The sequence below is a fragment of the Pelophylax lessonae genome (genome assembly GCF_965119305.1).
Source record: "Pelophylax lessonae genome assembly, chromosome: 3".
NCBI classification, from domain to species: Eukaryota; Metazoa; Chordata; class Amphibia; order Anura; family Ranidae; genus Pelophylax; species Pelophylax lessonae.
In genome coordinates this window covers 627,637,835-627,654,169 of record NC_138770.1, presented here as the reverse complement: position 1 = coordinate 627,654,169, position 16,335 = coordinate 627,637,835, and the positions used below count along the sequence as shown (strand labels likewise).

Genomic DNA, 16,335 nt, shown 5'->3' with positions numbered 1-16,335 from the left:
GCATAGAAAACAATATCAAGATACATAACATAGCGTAACTCCGTCTCAAGAAGCACACACTATTGTTAGGGGAGGGGCACACCCGTAATGGAGAGAAGCTGATTAAAAAGTTCTGTAAAAAATCTTCCTGCTTCCCCCATGCAGTGGACACTCACCAGCTCCTGGTGTTCAACCAGCATAAAGGTAGCCAGGATAGATATAGCCACAAATCTCCTCCCTTCATACACTTGTTCACTTGTTCACATATCACAGCCCAGCTGGTTGTAACAGACTAGTGTCAAGGATCCAGGGCCAGCTCACTCTCAAATCTTCACTTAACGGATACTCAGCACCCAGTTCACTCACTCTCACACCGTGATATAGAGAAGAACCGAGGATTAGCCGTAAAGCCCAATCCGTTTATTAAAAGACACATGAACATACATAAAATTAGAGCCGTAACTTACATCAGCGGCGCGACTGTCCATAGCAAATACGCTCTAACAGTAGTGGTACACGTCCAATGTGTTTCCGACCAATCGTCGATCATCAAGGGGCTTACATCATCCGTCAATCAAGGCCCTTATATCTGCACTGCACAGCCGCATCAATCAAGGCCCAGCGGTCGCCATTGATTCGTAGCTCAGTAACTATAACTATAGCGCCATTTTACTTAGGACTTCAAATACTGGACGGACATGGATTGTAATTAGAAACCGGACCAGGATTGAAAAATATATCTATCACATATTAAAATAAAATCAATATCACAAAGGCAGCATCTGTATTAAATAAATACCCTCTAATATAAATTGTAAACAGCATTCATATATTAAAGAGAATCTTGATAGTCATGCATCAATTTAATGACCCCAATATTAGTATACAGATATGGTATAGACACCTAATAAGAGGAAAAACAAAACACCCTTAACCCCTGCTCACATACTGAGCAGGACGAAAAAAAGTGTAGCAAAAAAACCCTTCATAGCAGGGCAGCCATCTGACATTTTGGGGCCCCTTACACAGCTTTAGGCTTGGGCCCCCAAGGCCTGACCACCAAGTTACATCCTCCTCCTCCTCTGCCTGTGAATGCATATGATTGACTGCTAGGATGCCAGGCGGTCCTAGCAACCATTCATTTTGACAGCGGCCACCAGTGGGAGGCTGGGAGTCAGGAGCCAGTGCACAGTGGCACCAGCGAGACTCTGGACTAGTTGCCAGTGTAGGGGAGGAAAGGAAAAAGGGGAGGTGTCAACTTGGAGCCCAGGCATCCCTCGGGACTGGTCCCCTCGGGACGCCCGGGCCCCCTACATCTGTATGGGCTGTACCCCCCTCATGGCGGCCTGAGTACAAGGAAAGGAGTTGAACCGCAAGCCCTGGTCCAAAATAGAGTGGGACCACCTGTTATCGATGAAAAAGGTAATATCCCACTCTACATTGTGACCAAATGGAAAATATGATTTGAGCTCATATAGCCACTGCATTTCTAATCGTGAGACCTCAATTTTCTTATTACAACTCCTCCAGTGAGGGTCTATAAGAGCTATAGCAGTGAATTTCAGGCAGCTAGGATTCCTGTTGTGATGTTGCCTATAGTGTAGAGACAAGCTATGTTTCCTATAGCCCGTTCTAATACAATAGACATGTTCCCTCAACCTATCTCTAAGCCTCCTCGTTCTACCGCTCACGTACTGTTTTTTACAGCTGCATTCCAAGAGATAGACAACGAACTTAGACATGAAATGAACGTGTCAATGTCATACATTTTCCCTGTTGCATGTGAACCAAAGTTTACTGTTTTCTCCAGCCTAGTGGGGCTCAATCTACAGATGACACATTTATTACAAGGATAAAAACCTCTTAAACCTCACAGCAATTACATTTTTGGTTTGGGGGATCTAACACATTGTGGACAATTTTGTCCCTCAAATTCGGCGCTCTTCTAAAGACCACCTTGGGTTGTTCTGGAAGGAAATCCCTCAAGTTATGATCTGCTTGTAGAATGTCCCATCTTTTCCTGAAAATCAGTTTAACCTGATGGGCTTGTGTGGAAAAAGAAGTGATGAAAGGACACACTAATTTATTATTTTCACTCAGTAGGGTATTCCTATCCATCTTGCCCACCTCATCTATCACCTTGTCAGTGAATTCCTCATTATAACCCTTCTCCAGGAACCTGTTTTTGAGAATTAGACCTTGTTCAACAAACACTTCAGCAGAGGTACAATTCCTCCTAATTCTCATTAATTGTCCCTTAGGGATATTCTGAAGCCATGGCGAGTAATTGCAGCTGGTGGTGGGGATATAGCTGTTTCTGTCTGTTACCTTAAAAAAGGTTTTAGTCTCCAACCTACCTTGCCTAATCTCTATAGACAGGTCCAAGAAATAAATTCTCTCCAAGCTAGTACAGACGGTCAGCTTGATTTTCTGCTCATTTGTGTTCAATTTGGTCATGAACACCTCTAATGAGGCAACGTCCCTCATCCATATGAGCAGAATATCATCTATAAACCTTCTGTAAAAAGCCAAGCCATCCCATCTCGGATTATAAATGGCATCTTTCTCCCAGTAAGCCATAAATAAATTTGCCAAGTTGGGGGCAAATTTAGCCCCCATAGCTACCCCCTTCTGTTGGAGAAAGAACTTATCCTGAAACCAACAGAAGTTATGAGACATGGCGAATGTTAGTAGTTCCAAGATGAACTTTCTCTGCTTAGGAGGGATGGGGGAATTCTGGCGTAGATAGTATTATAGGCCCTGAGACCATGTTCATGCTTTATATTTTTATATAGGGAGGTGACATCGGCAGTAACCAATATCATTCTCTTCTTATAGTTGAAGTCTGTGAGCTCATTAAGGACATGTTTAGTGTCACAGAGGTATGCTGGGGTGTCTATCACCAAAGGTTGCAGAAAGGTATCAATATATTCCGCAATCCTGGATGTCAACGACACTATCCCACTTATGATCGGTCTGCCTGGTGGATTATGCGAATCCTTGTAAATCTTAGACAGGTAGTACATCACGGGTATCCTAGGACCTACTGGAATCAAACATTTCTCTCCTTTTTTGTCAAGATCCCCAATGCATTACCTTTGCTAATTAGACTCTCCAGTTCCTTTAGATATTCCTTTGTGGGATTTCTAGGAAGAGGAAAGTATGTATCTCTAGCGTCCAGAATATTATACATCTGACTTAAATATTGTTCCCTAGTCAATACAACACCCCCCTCCCATGTCAGCAGGCCTTACAATAAGGTTCTTCTGACTTTGAAGTTTTTTTAAGGCCAGAGGAGAACAGCCTCTCCTAATAGATCTTATGAACATTGATTTTCTCCAGGTTTTGAATAACTCTATCCCTGAAAACCAGTATATTAGTATGGGCTATTCTTAAGGGTCCTTTCACACGGCCGCTCCGTGTGTCCGCAAATCATCCTATTTTTTTGCGGACATAATGTAAGTGAATGGCACTGCGGACATCCGATTTTCCTCCTTTCAGTTCTGTTCCGTTTTTTGGAACGGAACAGAACCCTATTTTTTCATCCGTGTAAAAAACAGAAAGGAAGGAAAATCGGATGTCAGCGGTGTCATCCGCTGACATCCGCAATGCCCATAGACTTACATTATGTCCGCATATCATCCGCAAACGGATGGGATGATATGCGGGCACACGGAGCGGATGACACAAATGTCATCCGCTCCGTGAAAAAAAAAAAAGTCCCGCAGCGGACTAAAGCAGCGGAGCGGCCGTGTGAAAGAAGCTTAGTGAATTGAGCCCTGTGTGTAGTAAACAATTGCCACTTTAAAAAAAAAAATTAGATTTACCTTTTTAATTCTTTGTTGCATCCCGGTGATGCAGATTTTATGCAGCCTTTTTACAGCCACTTCCTTTCTACATGCTCTCCATTAATGGCTGACTTCTCAAGGTGGGTTTCCTAATGGTGACAACAGTGAGCACACTATGCATTGAAAAAGCTAATTGTAGTCTTCATGGGGATTTTTGTGTGATAGGGTGACAATGAAGGAGCACTATTGGTAGACTGTGCGTTCTAATAAATAAATACATTTTTTCCAGGTCCATCCCTAACAGTATGAAACGTGAGCGGCTGTCTGCATGGGAGTACAAAATATACCTCCTCCTCTCCCTGGGGGTTCATTTCTATTCATTCTATGAGGTCTACTTGTCTTCCAGAGGTAATGCAGCATTTTTTTTTAGTCATGTAAGAAAGATATAGTGTGGACTGAGAATGAGATGCAATATCATATCGTGTTCTCATTGGCATCATCCCAAAATGAATGGAAGAGAGGGGGAGCACAGGTAAAAGGGGTGGGACTTTACATATGCCTTTAAGAACACATCACACAATGCATGTCGATTTAAAAAGGTTCTTTATTAGGTTTATACAGATAAAAGATGCCTAATAGCATACAACAATGTGATTTAAAGTGTTTCTAAAGTCACATTTTTTTTTTTTGTTAAATAACAAACATGTTATACTTACCTCCTCTGTGCAGTTGGTTTTGCACAGAGCAGCCCAGATCCTCCTTTTCTCAGTTCCCTGGATGGAGCTCCTGGCCCACTCCCTCCTGTTGAGTGCCCCCACAACAAGCAGCTTGCTACGGGGGCACCCAAGCCGAGTCACAGCTCCCTGTATCCATTTGGACATGGAGCCGTGACCTGGCCCCATCCCCTCTCTCTCCTGATTGGCTGAATATTTTTGATTGACAGCAGCGGGAACCAATCGCGCCGCGCTGCTGTCTCAGCCAATGAGGAGGGGAGTCCCAGGCAGCTTGGACACTCCAGCAACATCGCTGGATAAAGACAGGCTCAGGTAAGTATTACGGAGGCTGAGGGGGGCTGCTGTTTTTTCTGTTAAAAATCTTCTGTCTTTTCATTCCCTTTAATACCATACAGTATATATAATACATATTGTGAGAGCACAGAGGTATGTATTCAAGTGCTTGGTCTGGTCAACACGTTTAAACACCCCTCACATATTTTTAAATATTTTATTATATCTTTTCATGTGAATACACTAAAGAAATTACTTTTTGCTACAATGTAAAGCAGTGAGTGTACAGCTTGTATAACAGTGTAAATTTGCTGTCCCCTCAAAATAACTCAACACACAGCCATTAATGTCTAAACAAAGTGTCATTTCATCAGTGTTGTCACATGAAAAGATATCATAAAATATTTTCAAAAATGTGAGGGGTGTGCTCACTTTTGTGAGATACTGTAGGTGGTCATAATGTTATGGCTAATTGGTGTAGTGAGCTGGGTAGATACAGGGGGAGATTTACTAAAACTGGAGGACTTAGGCTCCATTTTTCTCAGGGGGGATCGATCCGTCGATCCCCCACTGAGCAGGCAGATATCAGCTCTGTCTCCGCTCTGTGTGCGGAGACAGAGCTGTCAGGTCCCCGCTGTCCTCTAAGTGGGAATCGGATGAGAACGGACCGCCCGTACGTCCTCATCCGATTCTATCCGATCCGCCAGACGGATGGAAAATAGGGTTTCCATCCATCCGGATTTGACGGACAGGATCGTATCGGATGTCAGTGGACATGTCTCTGCTGACATCCGCTGCCCCATAGAGATGCATGGGGCATCCGTTCAGATCCGCGTAAAAAAATGACAGGCGGATCTGAACGGTCCGCATGTGTGAAAGGGGTCATAGAAGCCTATTGGCTACCATGCACAGCTGCACCAGATTCTAGCTTTAGCTTGTTCAGTTAACCGGTTGCCGACCGCCGCAAGTATATATACTGCGGCGGTCAGCCCTGGCCAGGCAAAGTGACGTACTGGTACGTCACTCGCCTGAGAGCCAATAGGGGGCAAGCACGCGCTCCCGGAGGCGCGCCCCCGCTCGCTCACTCTGATCCCCGCGCGTGTGACCGGCGGACTCGTTGTCCGCCAGTCACTCGCGATCGTCGGTTACAGAGGGAGAAAGGCAGACGGCTAATGTAAACAAAGCCGCCTGTCACTCTCCCTTGTGTAACAGCACATATCATACGGTCCTGCTATGTAGGACCGTTGATCTGTGCTGTTACACACACAGCCACATCCCTGCTCAGTTAGAAACATACCCCTAGGGACACACTTAACCCCTCCTTCTCCAATAAAGTTAACCCCTTCCCTGCCAGTGTCATTTTTGCAGTAACAGTGCATATGTATAGCACTGATTACTGTAGTAATGTCACTGGTAACCCCAAAAGTGTCAAAAATGTCAGCCAAGGGTCCGATCTGTCTGCCGCAATGTCGCAGTCCCGCAAAAAAAATCGCAGATCGCCGCCATTACTCGTTAAAAAAAAAAACAACAAAAATGACAAAAATCTTTCCCTTAGTTAGTAAACGCAATAACTTTTGCGCAAACCAATCAACATTTTGATTTTTACATTTTTTTTGGGAATTTCATATAAAAAAATGTGAAAAATATTGTTATTTTTGCAAAATTGTCGCTCTTTTTCTGTTTATAGCGCAAAAAGTAAAAATCGCACAGGTGATCAAATACCACCAAAAGAAAGCTCTGTTTGTGGGAAAAAAGGACGTAAATTTCATTTGGGTACAGCGTTGCACGACCGCGCAATTGTCCGTTAAAGTCACGCAGTGTATCGCAAAATACTCCCTGGTCAGGAAGGGGGTAAAATCTTCTGGGGCTTAAGTGGTTAAGCATTGACAATAAAAACCTAGAAGCGGATTGGTTACTATGTAGAGCTGCACCAGATTCTGAGTGCACCAGGTTTAGTAAATCTCCTGTACAGTATATGCACACTTTTATTATAGGGATGTTTATTAGAGCCCCCAACCTAGATTTTTTCTGTTTGGTTGGAGTGTACACATAAAGGGCAAAACAGTTTTCTCTTACGTCCTCCGACAGTCGCCGCCTCTTCATATTCGTCACATATGGGGTATTAGACTTTGCTCCGAAGGAGTAGCTAGGCAACAGAATATGTTAACAATAAAGCTTTAACATATCCCACCCTCAAGGGGTGGTCCCCTCAGTCAATACCCTCCTACTTCCTGCAACCATATCTCAGTTTTAATGTCTAGCTTGTCAGGAGTGGCTGGCTCTCTCTGTGCTGGGACTTTTTGTCCCAGACTCTTTCTTCTTTTTAATATTTTATTTGAGTTTTTTCTCTACCTTTACTTAGCTGTTGTTTTTGTCAGCATTAGTTAGTTCTTCGGACGAAGAGGATCATGCGGACTGGGTCTCGGGCTGATCCCCCTGATCGCAGGTCGTGGGTCAGTGGCTTCCCAGTCTGCCATCGAGCGTTCAGCCAGGTAACGCTCCTGGCACGGTGAACGACCCATCCCTGTTCGGTGCAGGGATGATTGGTGAGGTGGCTACCTCACCGGACGCTGTGCGGTTTCTTAACCGCCATTGTGTGCGTCTTGAATTGCGACTCTCCCTGCCTCATGTGCAGCGGCTTGTTCGCCTGTGCGGGTTCCCCACGCCATGTGAGGTAAGTGTGTCTATGTGGGGACCTGTCTGTCTGGGGGGGGTCTCAGTCTGGGACTGTGTAACCTGCCTTTAAATCACACTGCTTGTCTCCCTATCTCTCGGCTGCATGCTGTGGGCTGCAAGGGGGGGGGAGCTGTATGACACTGTGTGTGTCAGGCTGGGCAGTGTGGGAAGCTGTGTGCTGTGGGGCATGTTTTTAATGGCATGTTGGGGCATATACAGCGATCGCTGCGGCGATCTAACATGTATCCATATAATGGGATGAAATTGTGTGTGTTTTTATGCACTGTGGAGCGGCGATTTCGGCGCCAAACGACGCCATTTTACCGGCGCCCGCTCCGGCCGCATGGTTTACATGCACGGCGGCCATTTTCTTGTAGCCTCCATAGGCTTACATAGAGCGCCCTGGCAGCATCACTTCCTCTTTCCTGGAACACCGGTCGAGGCAGCAGCAGCAGCGGGGTCTCCTCAGGTTTTATCCTTCTATTCCTGTTGTCCATTGCCTGTATTCAGTCTGTATATTCCCTGTGGGGGTCTCATTGTGCCTGAGTGTGTGCGGTGGGCTGCGCTTGCCGCGCTTGCTGAAAGGGGGTTAACCCTTGGTTGTCTGGCGTACAGGGGCAATGGATTCTCAGGAGGGCAAGTTTCCCACAGTATTGGTGGAAAGCCAGGGGACCGCTGTTTCCCCCCCAGGGGGGGATTTAGCCACTATTGTGGCTGGCCTTGCTGCCCAGGTGCAAATGCTGGTGGCTGCTCAATCTACTAAACGGCCCAGAGTTGCTCTGTCCTCCGATTCTGAGGGTGAAGGTGATGGGGCTGTTCTGGCAGGGACCCCCCTATCGGGGTCCCGCTCCTCTCTTGATCTAGTGGGGTCTGAGGTAGAGGCTGAGGTTGAGGGGGTTGATAATTCTCCCCCTGGCTCGCCTGAAGAGTTTGCAATCATGGATGAGTTGATTGCTTCCATTAAGCAGACGCTACGTTTGCAGGACGAAGTGTGTCCCCCCGCTGCCTTGGCGGCTTATGGGACGCAGAGAAAACGCAGGACGCCGCAGGTTTTTCCCTGCAATGCTGATTTTCAGCGCGCTGTAAAGGATCAATGGCGCGATCTGCGCAAGCCTTTTGCGGTACCAAGTAAATTCAAGCTGCGTTATCCTTTCTCCCCTGCCACTGATGAACGGTGGTGTGTGCCTCCACCAGTGGATCATGCAATTGCGGTTTTGAACAAAGCCACTGCGATTCCTGCAGAGGGATCCCCTGTTTTCCATGATGCCACGGATAGGAGACTGGAGTCTCTTGCCCGTCATACTTATTCTGTTACGGGTTCTATGCTTAAGGCTCTGTTTGCTTCTCTCATGGCGGCCCAGGCGATCGCAAGTTGGACGCAGATGCTTAGGCGCGTCCTAGTGGCCGATTCGGCCTCGGCGGCGACCCTGGACATGGTGGATCAGATCCACCAGGGTGTCATGTACCTGTGTGATGCGGACCTGGACCTGATTCCGTTGGCTGCACGTGTGCACAGCGTGGCGGTGTTGTCTCGCCGCCTGGTTTGGTTGAAATGTTGGTCGGTGGACCAATCTTCACGTAAAACCTTAGCCAATCTGCCTTATGATGGGTCTCGCCTTTTTGGGGAGTCCCTGGATGTGTTGATTAAGGGGATCACCGGGGGTAAGAGCACTCTCTTGCCCCATTTCCCCAAGGCTAAGGGGGCTTCTGGGAAGAAGCATGCGAATTTTCGGCCCCCTCAGGGGTCCTTTCGTGCCTTTCGGCCGCACTACAAGGGCAAACCGTTCAAAGGCCAGGGCTCTCAGAAGAAACCCTGGTCTGGGAAACAGAAGTCCGGCCAATCCGGACCTGCGGCCCATAACAGTTCGGCCTGAAGGGGCGCCCTCACCCAGTTTTGGGGTGGGGGGACGCTTGCTCGGTTTTCTTCAGCCCTGGTTGGCCCGTGTGCGGGACAGATGGGTTCTGGAAATCGTTCGATCTGGTTACAAGATCGAGTTTCTCTCTCGGCCAGAGAGCAGATTTTTTCCCTCAAATCTACAACTGTCTCCAGAGCGCCTGCGGGATCTGCACCTGGCGGTGCGGGACCTGAGGGCTCAGGGAGTGGTGGTTCCGGTGCCTCATCGGGACAGATTTCGGGGGTTTTATTCCAATCTGTTCACCGTGCCCAGAAAGGAGGGCAAGGTTCGTCCGATTCTGGACTTGAAAGCTCTGAACCGCTCTGTGCGGGTTCGCAAGTTCCGCATGGAATCCCTGCGCTCGGTGGTGGCTGCCCTGGTTCCGGGGGAATTCATGGCCTCCATCGATTTGAAGGATGCGTATCTTCACATCCCCATATTCGAGGGTCACCAGAGATACCTTCGATTTGCCATTGCGGAGGATCACTACCAGTTCGTGGCGTTGCCCTTTGGGCTCGCCTCGGCTCCGCGGGTCTTCACCAAGGTGCTTGCACCGGTTCTGGCATTATTGAGGGCCCAGGGCATTTCTGTCCTGGGGTATCTGGACGACATTCTGATTCGGTCTGCGACCAGTCAGGGTCTGGAGAAGGACCTGTCTGTCACGATGCAAACTCTGCAGGAGTTCGGTTGGACGATAAATGTTCCAAAGTCGACACTGAGTCCGTCGGTTCGTCTTCCCTATCTGGGAATGATACTGGACTCGGTGCAGGCGAAGGTCTTCCTGCCGGAAGACAAACTCAGGACTCTTCAGGAGGAAGTCAGGTCCTCAGGGACGTTCCGCACTCGTCTCTGCGGACGTGTATGAGATGTCTGGGATTGATGGTCTCGGCTTTCGAGGCGATTCCTTTCGCGCAGTTTCACACGCGGGGTCTCCAGGCGGAGATCTTGTCCAAGTGGGACGGGCGACCTCAATCTCTGGATCTTCAGATCTCGTTGAGTCATCGCACCAGGGAAAACCTTCTGTGGTGGCTCCAGTCCCCGTTGGTGTCCGGGGGCAAGTCGTTTCGTCCGATCTCGTGGACGATAATCACCACGGATGCCAGCCTGTCGGGCTGGGGTGGTGTTCTGGGCGTTCTGTCCGCCCAGGGGACCTGGTCGGAGGGGGAGTCTTCCCTCCCGATCAACATTCTGGAATTGCGTGCGATAAGGCTCTGTCTTCATCGCTGGACGGACCGGCTGCAGGGCTGCCCGGTTCGGGTGCAGACGGACAATGCCACGGCGGTGGCCTACATCAACCACCAAGGGGGCACCAGGAGTGCCCGAGCGGCTCGAGAAGTGGCCGACATTCTGTCTTGGGCCGAGACTCATGTTCCGGCGATAACGGCGGTTCACATTCCGGGAGTGGAGAACTGGCAGGCGGACTATCTGAGTCGCCAGACCCTGGATCAGGGGGAATGGTCTCTCCATCCGGCTGTCTTCCAGATGTTGTGCGCGAAGTGGGGTCTTCCAGATGTGGACCTGTTCGCGTCTCGCCTCAACTACAAGGTGAAGAGGTTCGTGGCAAGGACGCGCGACCCTCGGGCAGACGCGTCGGACGCGTTAGTGGCCCCGTGGCATCAGTACAGGCTGATGTACGCGTTTCCACCGATTCAGTTGCTGTCCAGGTTCCTTCGCAGGTTACACTCGGAACGCAGCACGGTGATTCTTGTGGCACCGGACTGGCCTCGCCGGTCCTGGTACGCAGACCTCGTGAATCTGGCGGTCGACGCCCCCTGGCGTCTGCCTCTTCGGGACGATCTACTGTCTCAAGGACCGATTTACCATCCTGCTTTACAGTCGCTGGCTTTGACGGCCTGGCTGTTGAGACCGAGGTCCTGAAGGAGAAGGGTCTCTCTCCAGAGGTTGTTCATACCTTGATCAACGCGAGGAAGTCTTCCTCGGGAAAGGTTTATTACCGTACTTGGAAGGCCTATTTTGCCTGGTGTGAGTCCAGGGGGTTTTCACCCCGCACGTACTCGGTTTCCCGTGTGCTGTCTTTCCTTCAGACGGGTGTCGATCAGCGTTTGGCGCTGGCTACGATAAAGGGTCAGGTGTCTGCGCTGGCCGTTCTGTTTCAACGTCCCGTGGCTTCCAACTCCTTGGTTGGCACTTTTATTCAGGGTGTGCGGCATCTGGTTCCTCCTAGGAGGGATCCTTTGCCCCCTTGGGACTTGAATCTAGTCCTATCTGTGTTACAACGTGCTCCTTTTGAACAGATCCGGGAGATCTCGTTGTCTATGTTGTCCAAAAAGGTCGCCTTTTTGGTGGCGATCACTTCGGCTCGCTGAGTGTCGGAACTGGCGGCTTTGTCCTGCAAGTCTCCGTACCTGGTTGTTCATTTGGATAAGGTGGTCTTGCGACCTAATCCTTCTTTTCTGCCGAAACGAGTTTCGGAATTCCATCTTAACGAGGATATTGTTTTGCCTTCGTTGTGCACGAAGCCTAAACATCCAAAGGAAGTGAGATTGCACTCTCTGGATGTTGTTCGGGCGATAAGGGTTTACCTTAAATCGACTGAGTCTTTTCGTAAGACGGACTCCTTGTTTGTTCTTCCAGAGGGCCCTCGGAAGGGCATGGCGGCTTCGGCCTCCACCATCGCCAAATGGATCAGGCAGACCATTGAACAGGCCTATGCCTTGCAGGGGAAGGTTCCCCCTGTGCCTGTGAAGGCGCACTCTACTAGATCTCTGAGTACGTCTTGGGCCTGCCGTCATGGGGCTTCTGTAGCCCAGGTGTGTAAGGCGGCGACTTGGTCGACCGTGCACACTTTCACAAAATTCTACAAAGTAGATGTTCAGGCATCGGCGGATGCTTCCTTTGGCCGCAAGGTTCTTAGTGCGGCTGTTCCATAGGGTCCCTTGTTGGGGACTCCTGGCTGTTGGGATAGTTTTTTGTGTCCCCTGGTTTTTTGTCTTTTCCTGGGTTGTTGCTCCTGTTGAGCACTCATTTTTGCTGTTGCCCAGCTGGTTTCCTTCCTTTGGTAAGGTTCCTTTCTTTGATGTGGAGACTGCGTTGCCTTTCGGCGCGGATGCGTTTCCCACCCCTCATGTTTGCACTGCTTTGGGACGTCCCCATATGTGACGAATATGAAGAGGCGGCGACTGTCGGAGGACGTAAGAGAAAACGGAATTTTTGTAAAATCTTACCTGTAAAATTCCTTTCTCTGAGTCCTCCGACAGTCGCCGCCCCCGCCCCTCTTTTGGGGTTTGAATGTATACTCTACTGCTATTCCACTAAAACTGAGATATGGTTGCAGGAAGTAGGAGGGTATTGACTGAGGGGACCACCCCTTGAGGGTGGGATATGTTAAAGCTTTATTGTTAACATATTCTGTTGCCTAGCTACTCCTTCGGAGCAAAGTCTAATACCCCATATGTGACGAATATGAAGAGGCGGCGACTGTCGGAGGACTCAGAGAAAGGAATTTTACAGGTAAGATTTTACAAAAATTCCGTTTTTCTGTTTTTGATAGAATGGAAATGGATTAGAGTGCCTGTCAGGTTTTTACTGCTGTCTGTACCCCTAATTAGGGAGATTTGCCCTCTCTATTTAACTTGGTGATTGCTGTCAGGCTGTAAGCAAGGACAAATTCAAAACTGCATTGTCATCAGAACTGAAACAGAGTGTAAAACTTCCCTGTTCAGGTGACATTTTCCTCACTTTGGAGAGATTTCATCTCACGTCCTGTTGTGTCTACAGGACAGGAAGGAAAGGGGAATCTCCCCAGTGGGACACCGATGGTCATTTTTATATTAATTGTACTAGGTGTATGCTGTTTTTTAGTGTAGTTCCTATTTTTTATTAATAGTAATTTGTTTTGGTTACAGAACATAAAGATGAACTTGAACAGGAAGTTGGCTTAGAGACTTCTTTTTGGGGCCTAAAAAAGGTAATTTTTCTTATAAGACAACCTGCCAAGGAGGTGTATATCTTTGACTCCTGATAAGTACACTATAATGATTGCTCTGTTTTTCCATGTGCTGGAAACACTGGTACAATTAGTAAGTAGGATTCTGGGTATGCGGTGCCCTCTGCTGATGCTTACTGGTGGCTTCGCATACAGTGCATCCGGAAAGTATTCACAGCGCTTCACTTTTTCCACATTTTGTTATTTTACAGCCTTATTCCAAAATGGATTATTGCATTATTTTCCTCAAAATTCTGCAAACCATATCCCATAAAGACAATGTGAAAGAAGTTTGTTGAAATCTTTGCAAATTTATAAAATAAAAAAACAAAATAAATGCACATGTACATAAGTCTTCACAGCCTTTGCCATGACACTCAAAATTGAGCTCAGGTGTATTCTGTTTCCACTGATCATCCTTTAGATGTTTCTAAAACTTGATTGGAGTCCACCTGTGGTAAATTTAGTTGATTGGACATGATTTGGAAAGGCAAACACCTATCTATATAAGGTCCCACAGTTACCAGTGCATGTCAGAGCATAAATCAAGCTATGAAGCCATGAAGTCCAAGGAATTGTCTGTAGACCTCTGAGACAGGATTGGATTGAGGCACAGATCTGGGGAAGGGTACAGAATAATTTCTGCATCAATCAAGGTCCCAATGAGCACAGTGACCTCCATCATCCGTAAATGGAAGACGTTTTGGAAGCATTTTTAATACATTTGCAAAGATTTCAAACAAACTTCTTTCACATTGTCATTGTCGGGTATTGTTGGTAGAATTTTGAATAAAATAATGAATTTAATCAATTTTGGAATAAGGCTGTAACCTAATAAAATGTAAAGTGAAGCGCTGTGAATGCTTTCCGGATGCACTGTACATAATAAGCACATCCTTACATACACAGTAGGAGAAGTGGTACTGTGCAGCACCTTTACATACACAATAAGAGAAGTGATACTGTGCAGCACCTTTACATACACAATAAGAGAAGTAGTACTGTGCAGCCCCTTTACATACACAATAAGACAAATCATACTGTGCAACACCTTTGCATACACAATAAGAGAAGTAGTACTGTGCATCCCCTTTACATACACAATAAGACAAGTCATACTGTGCAGCACCTTTACATACACAATAAGAGAAGTGATACTGTGCAGCATCTTTACATACACAATAAGACAAGTGGTACTGTGCAGCATTTTTTTTTTTTACATTTTTTTTACATACTGAACAATAGAAGTGGTACTGTGCAGCATCTTTACATTTTGAGTAGGAGAAGTAGTACTGTGCAGCATCTTTACATACCAAATAGGAGAAGAGGTACTGTGCAGCTTTACATACAGAAAAAGAACAAGAGGTACTGTGCAATATCCTTACTTACACAGTAAGAGAAGTGGTACTGTGCAATACCCTTACATACACAGTAAGAGAAGTGGTACTGTGCAATATCCTTACATACACAGTAAGAGAAGTGGTACTGTGCAATATCCTTACATACACAGTAAGAGAAGTGGTGCTGTGCAGAGTCTTTACATACAGAATAGGGGAAGTGGTGCTGTGCAGCATATTTACATACAGGTCAAGAACAGATACTGACAATTGCACCAAGCAAAAAAATCACTGCCATTACAGCTTCTTAATAAGTCAACATTTCCAAATGTGGTCTTTCTACAGCCCTCTTAAAATGTTTTTGTGCTACATTTGATATTTCTCTTGGCAACAATGCCAAGTGTGAGATCAGAGGGAAAATACAAAACATACACAAGAGAAAAGGGATAAACAGCACAGAAAAAAATAGATATTTTGAAAGAATTATATCAAACCATTACCTACCAAAAGCCAGTGTCAAGAAATGTTTTCCTTCAATGGCTTGAGTAAGCATCAAAATTGACCTTTGTCTGTAGGTCTCCAAGGGCCACACAGTAAGTTCCAAAGAGCTGCATGTGACTCCATGGCCACAGGTTATGCACTAGGGATCTGTACCTACAGAATTAGGACAGAAACTGAGAACTACACTCAGCATACAGGGCAAGAGAAGTGCTACTGTGTGTTGTCCATAGATCTGAGATGAGAAGCAGTACTGTTCAATAGCCCCACATACAAATTAAAGAGGAACTCCACCCTTCCCAACTAACATTTTATTCTTATTCCTTGGTAATTGTACCTGTATGCAAATAACAAAATAGACACTTACTAGTCCATGGAGTCCAGTGTTGTCCTCTTCCAGCCTAAAATTCTTTCTTGGGGCTCTGCTCCCACACCATCATCTTCGATTTATATCCCAGGCATGTGCAGACACGCTATGAGGCTATAGGACCTGGCAGAGACCCAAGGAGTGCCTGCACATTGCACAAAATTGCACAGACTTGCCATCTGTCTCTGCCACTCTATGGGACCTAAAATACCTGTGGCATATCTGCGCATGTGCAGGCAGTTTAGTGCTATTGTGCACATGAACATGCACAGCGTTGTCTCTGCCAGGTCTTGTAGACTCATGGCATGCCTGGGCACATGCGATATGTATGCAGATGTTGTACAACATATGTAATCCTTGCCTAAGTGAGGATGGGGGGAAGTAAACACCATAGAAATAAAAAAGAAGGTATTTATTGTGAAAAAGAAAAAAAAAGTTTTTTTTCAAGTTGCTTAGGAAGAAGGGGATAGAATTTAGAATTCTACCCAGCATAATATATATTTTTACAGATGTAACTGGACACATTTCCAAACTACTACTTCACTCTTCAACGAATATCATAATATATTACACATATTCCCATTACTTGGATAATATAAATTATATAACAAGCTGGCTCATTAGTTACTGGTCTGTGCCTGGGTATGCCGTGTATTCCCATTGCTGGTGTTTATATTTTATTGGCAGTTTCCCTAATTGCTCTTGATTTATCTCCTGTAAGTGAATTAGTGCAGAGAGCGTAACCTTCCTGTACTGTACACAGTGTAGACCGACTGTCACACATGGCTTGCCTCTCCCTTGCTGCTTCCATGTTACTGAGTTTCAGTGCTTCCTGTAATGAA

At 46.7% G+C, this 16,335-nt stretch overlaps 1 protein-coding gene across 1 annotated transcript in view; it reads left to right on the top strand.

The window, feature by feature from the left end:
- The window catches only part of HHAT (hedgehog acyltransferase), a 651,154-nt gene that overhangs the window by 18,237 nt on the left and 616,582 nt on the right, over positions 1 to 16,335 (top strand). The window contains exons 2-3 of the mRNA XM_082249768.1: positions 4,057 to 4,175; positions 13,212 to 13,273. Coding sequence (XP_082105894.1) covers positions 4,073 to 4,175; positions 13,212 to 13,273 — 165 coding nt within the window. The 5' untranslated portion in view covers positions 4,057 to 4,072. The remainder of the gene's footprint in view (positions 1 to 4,056; positions 4,176 to 13,211; positions 13,274 to 16,335) is intronic.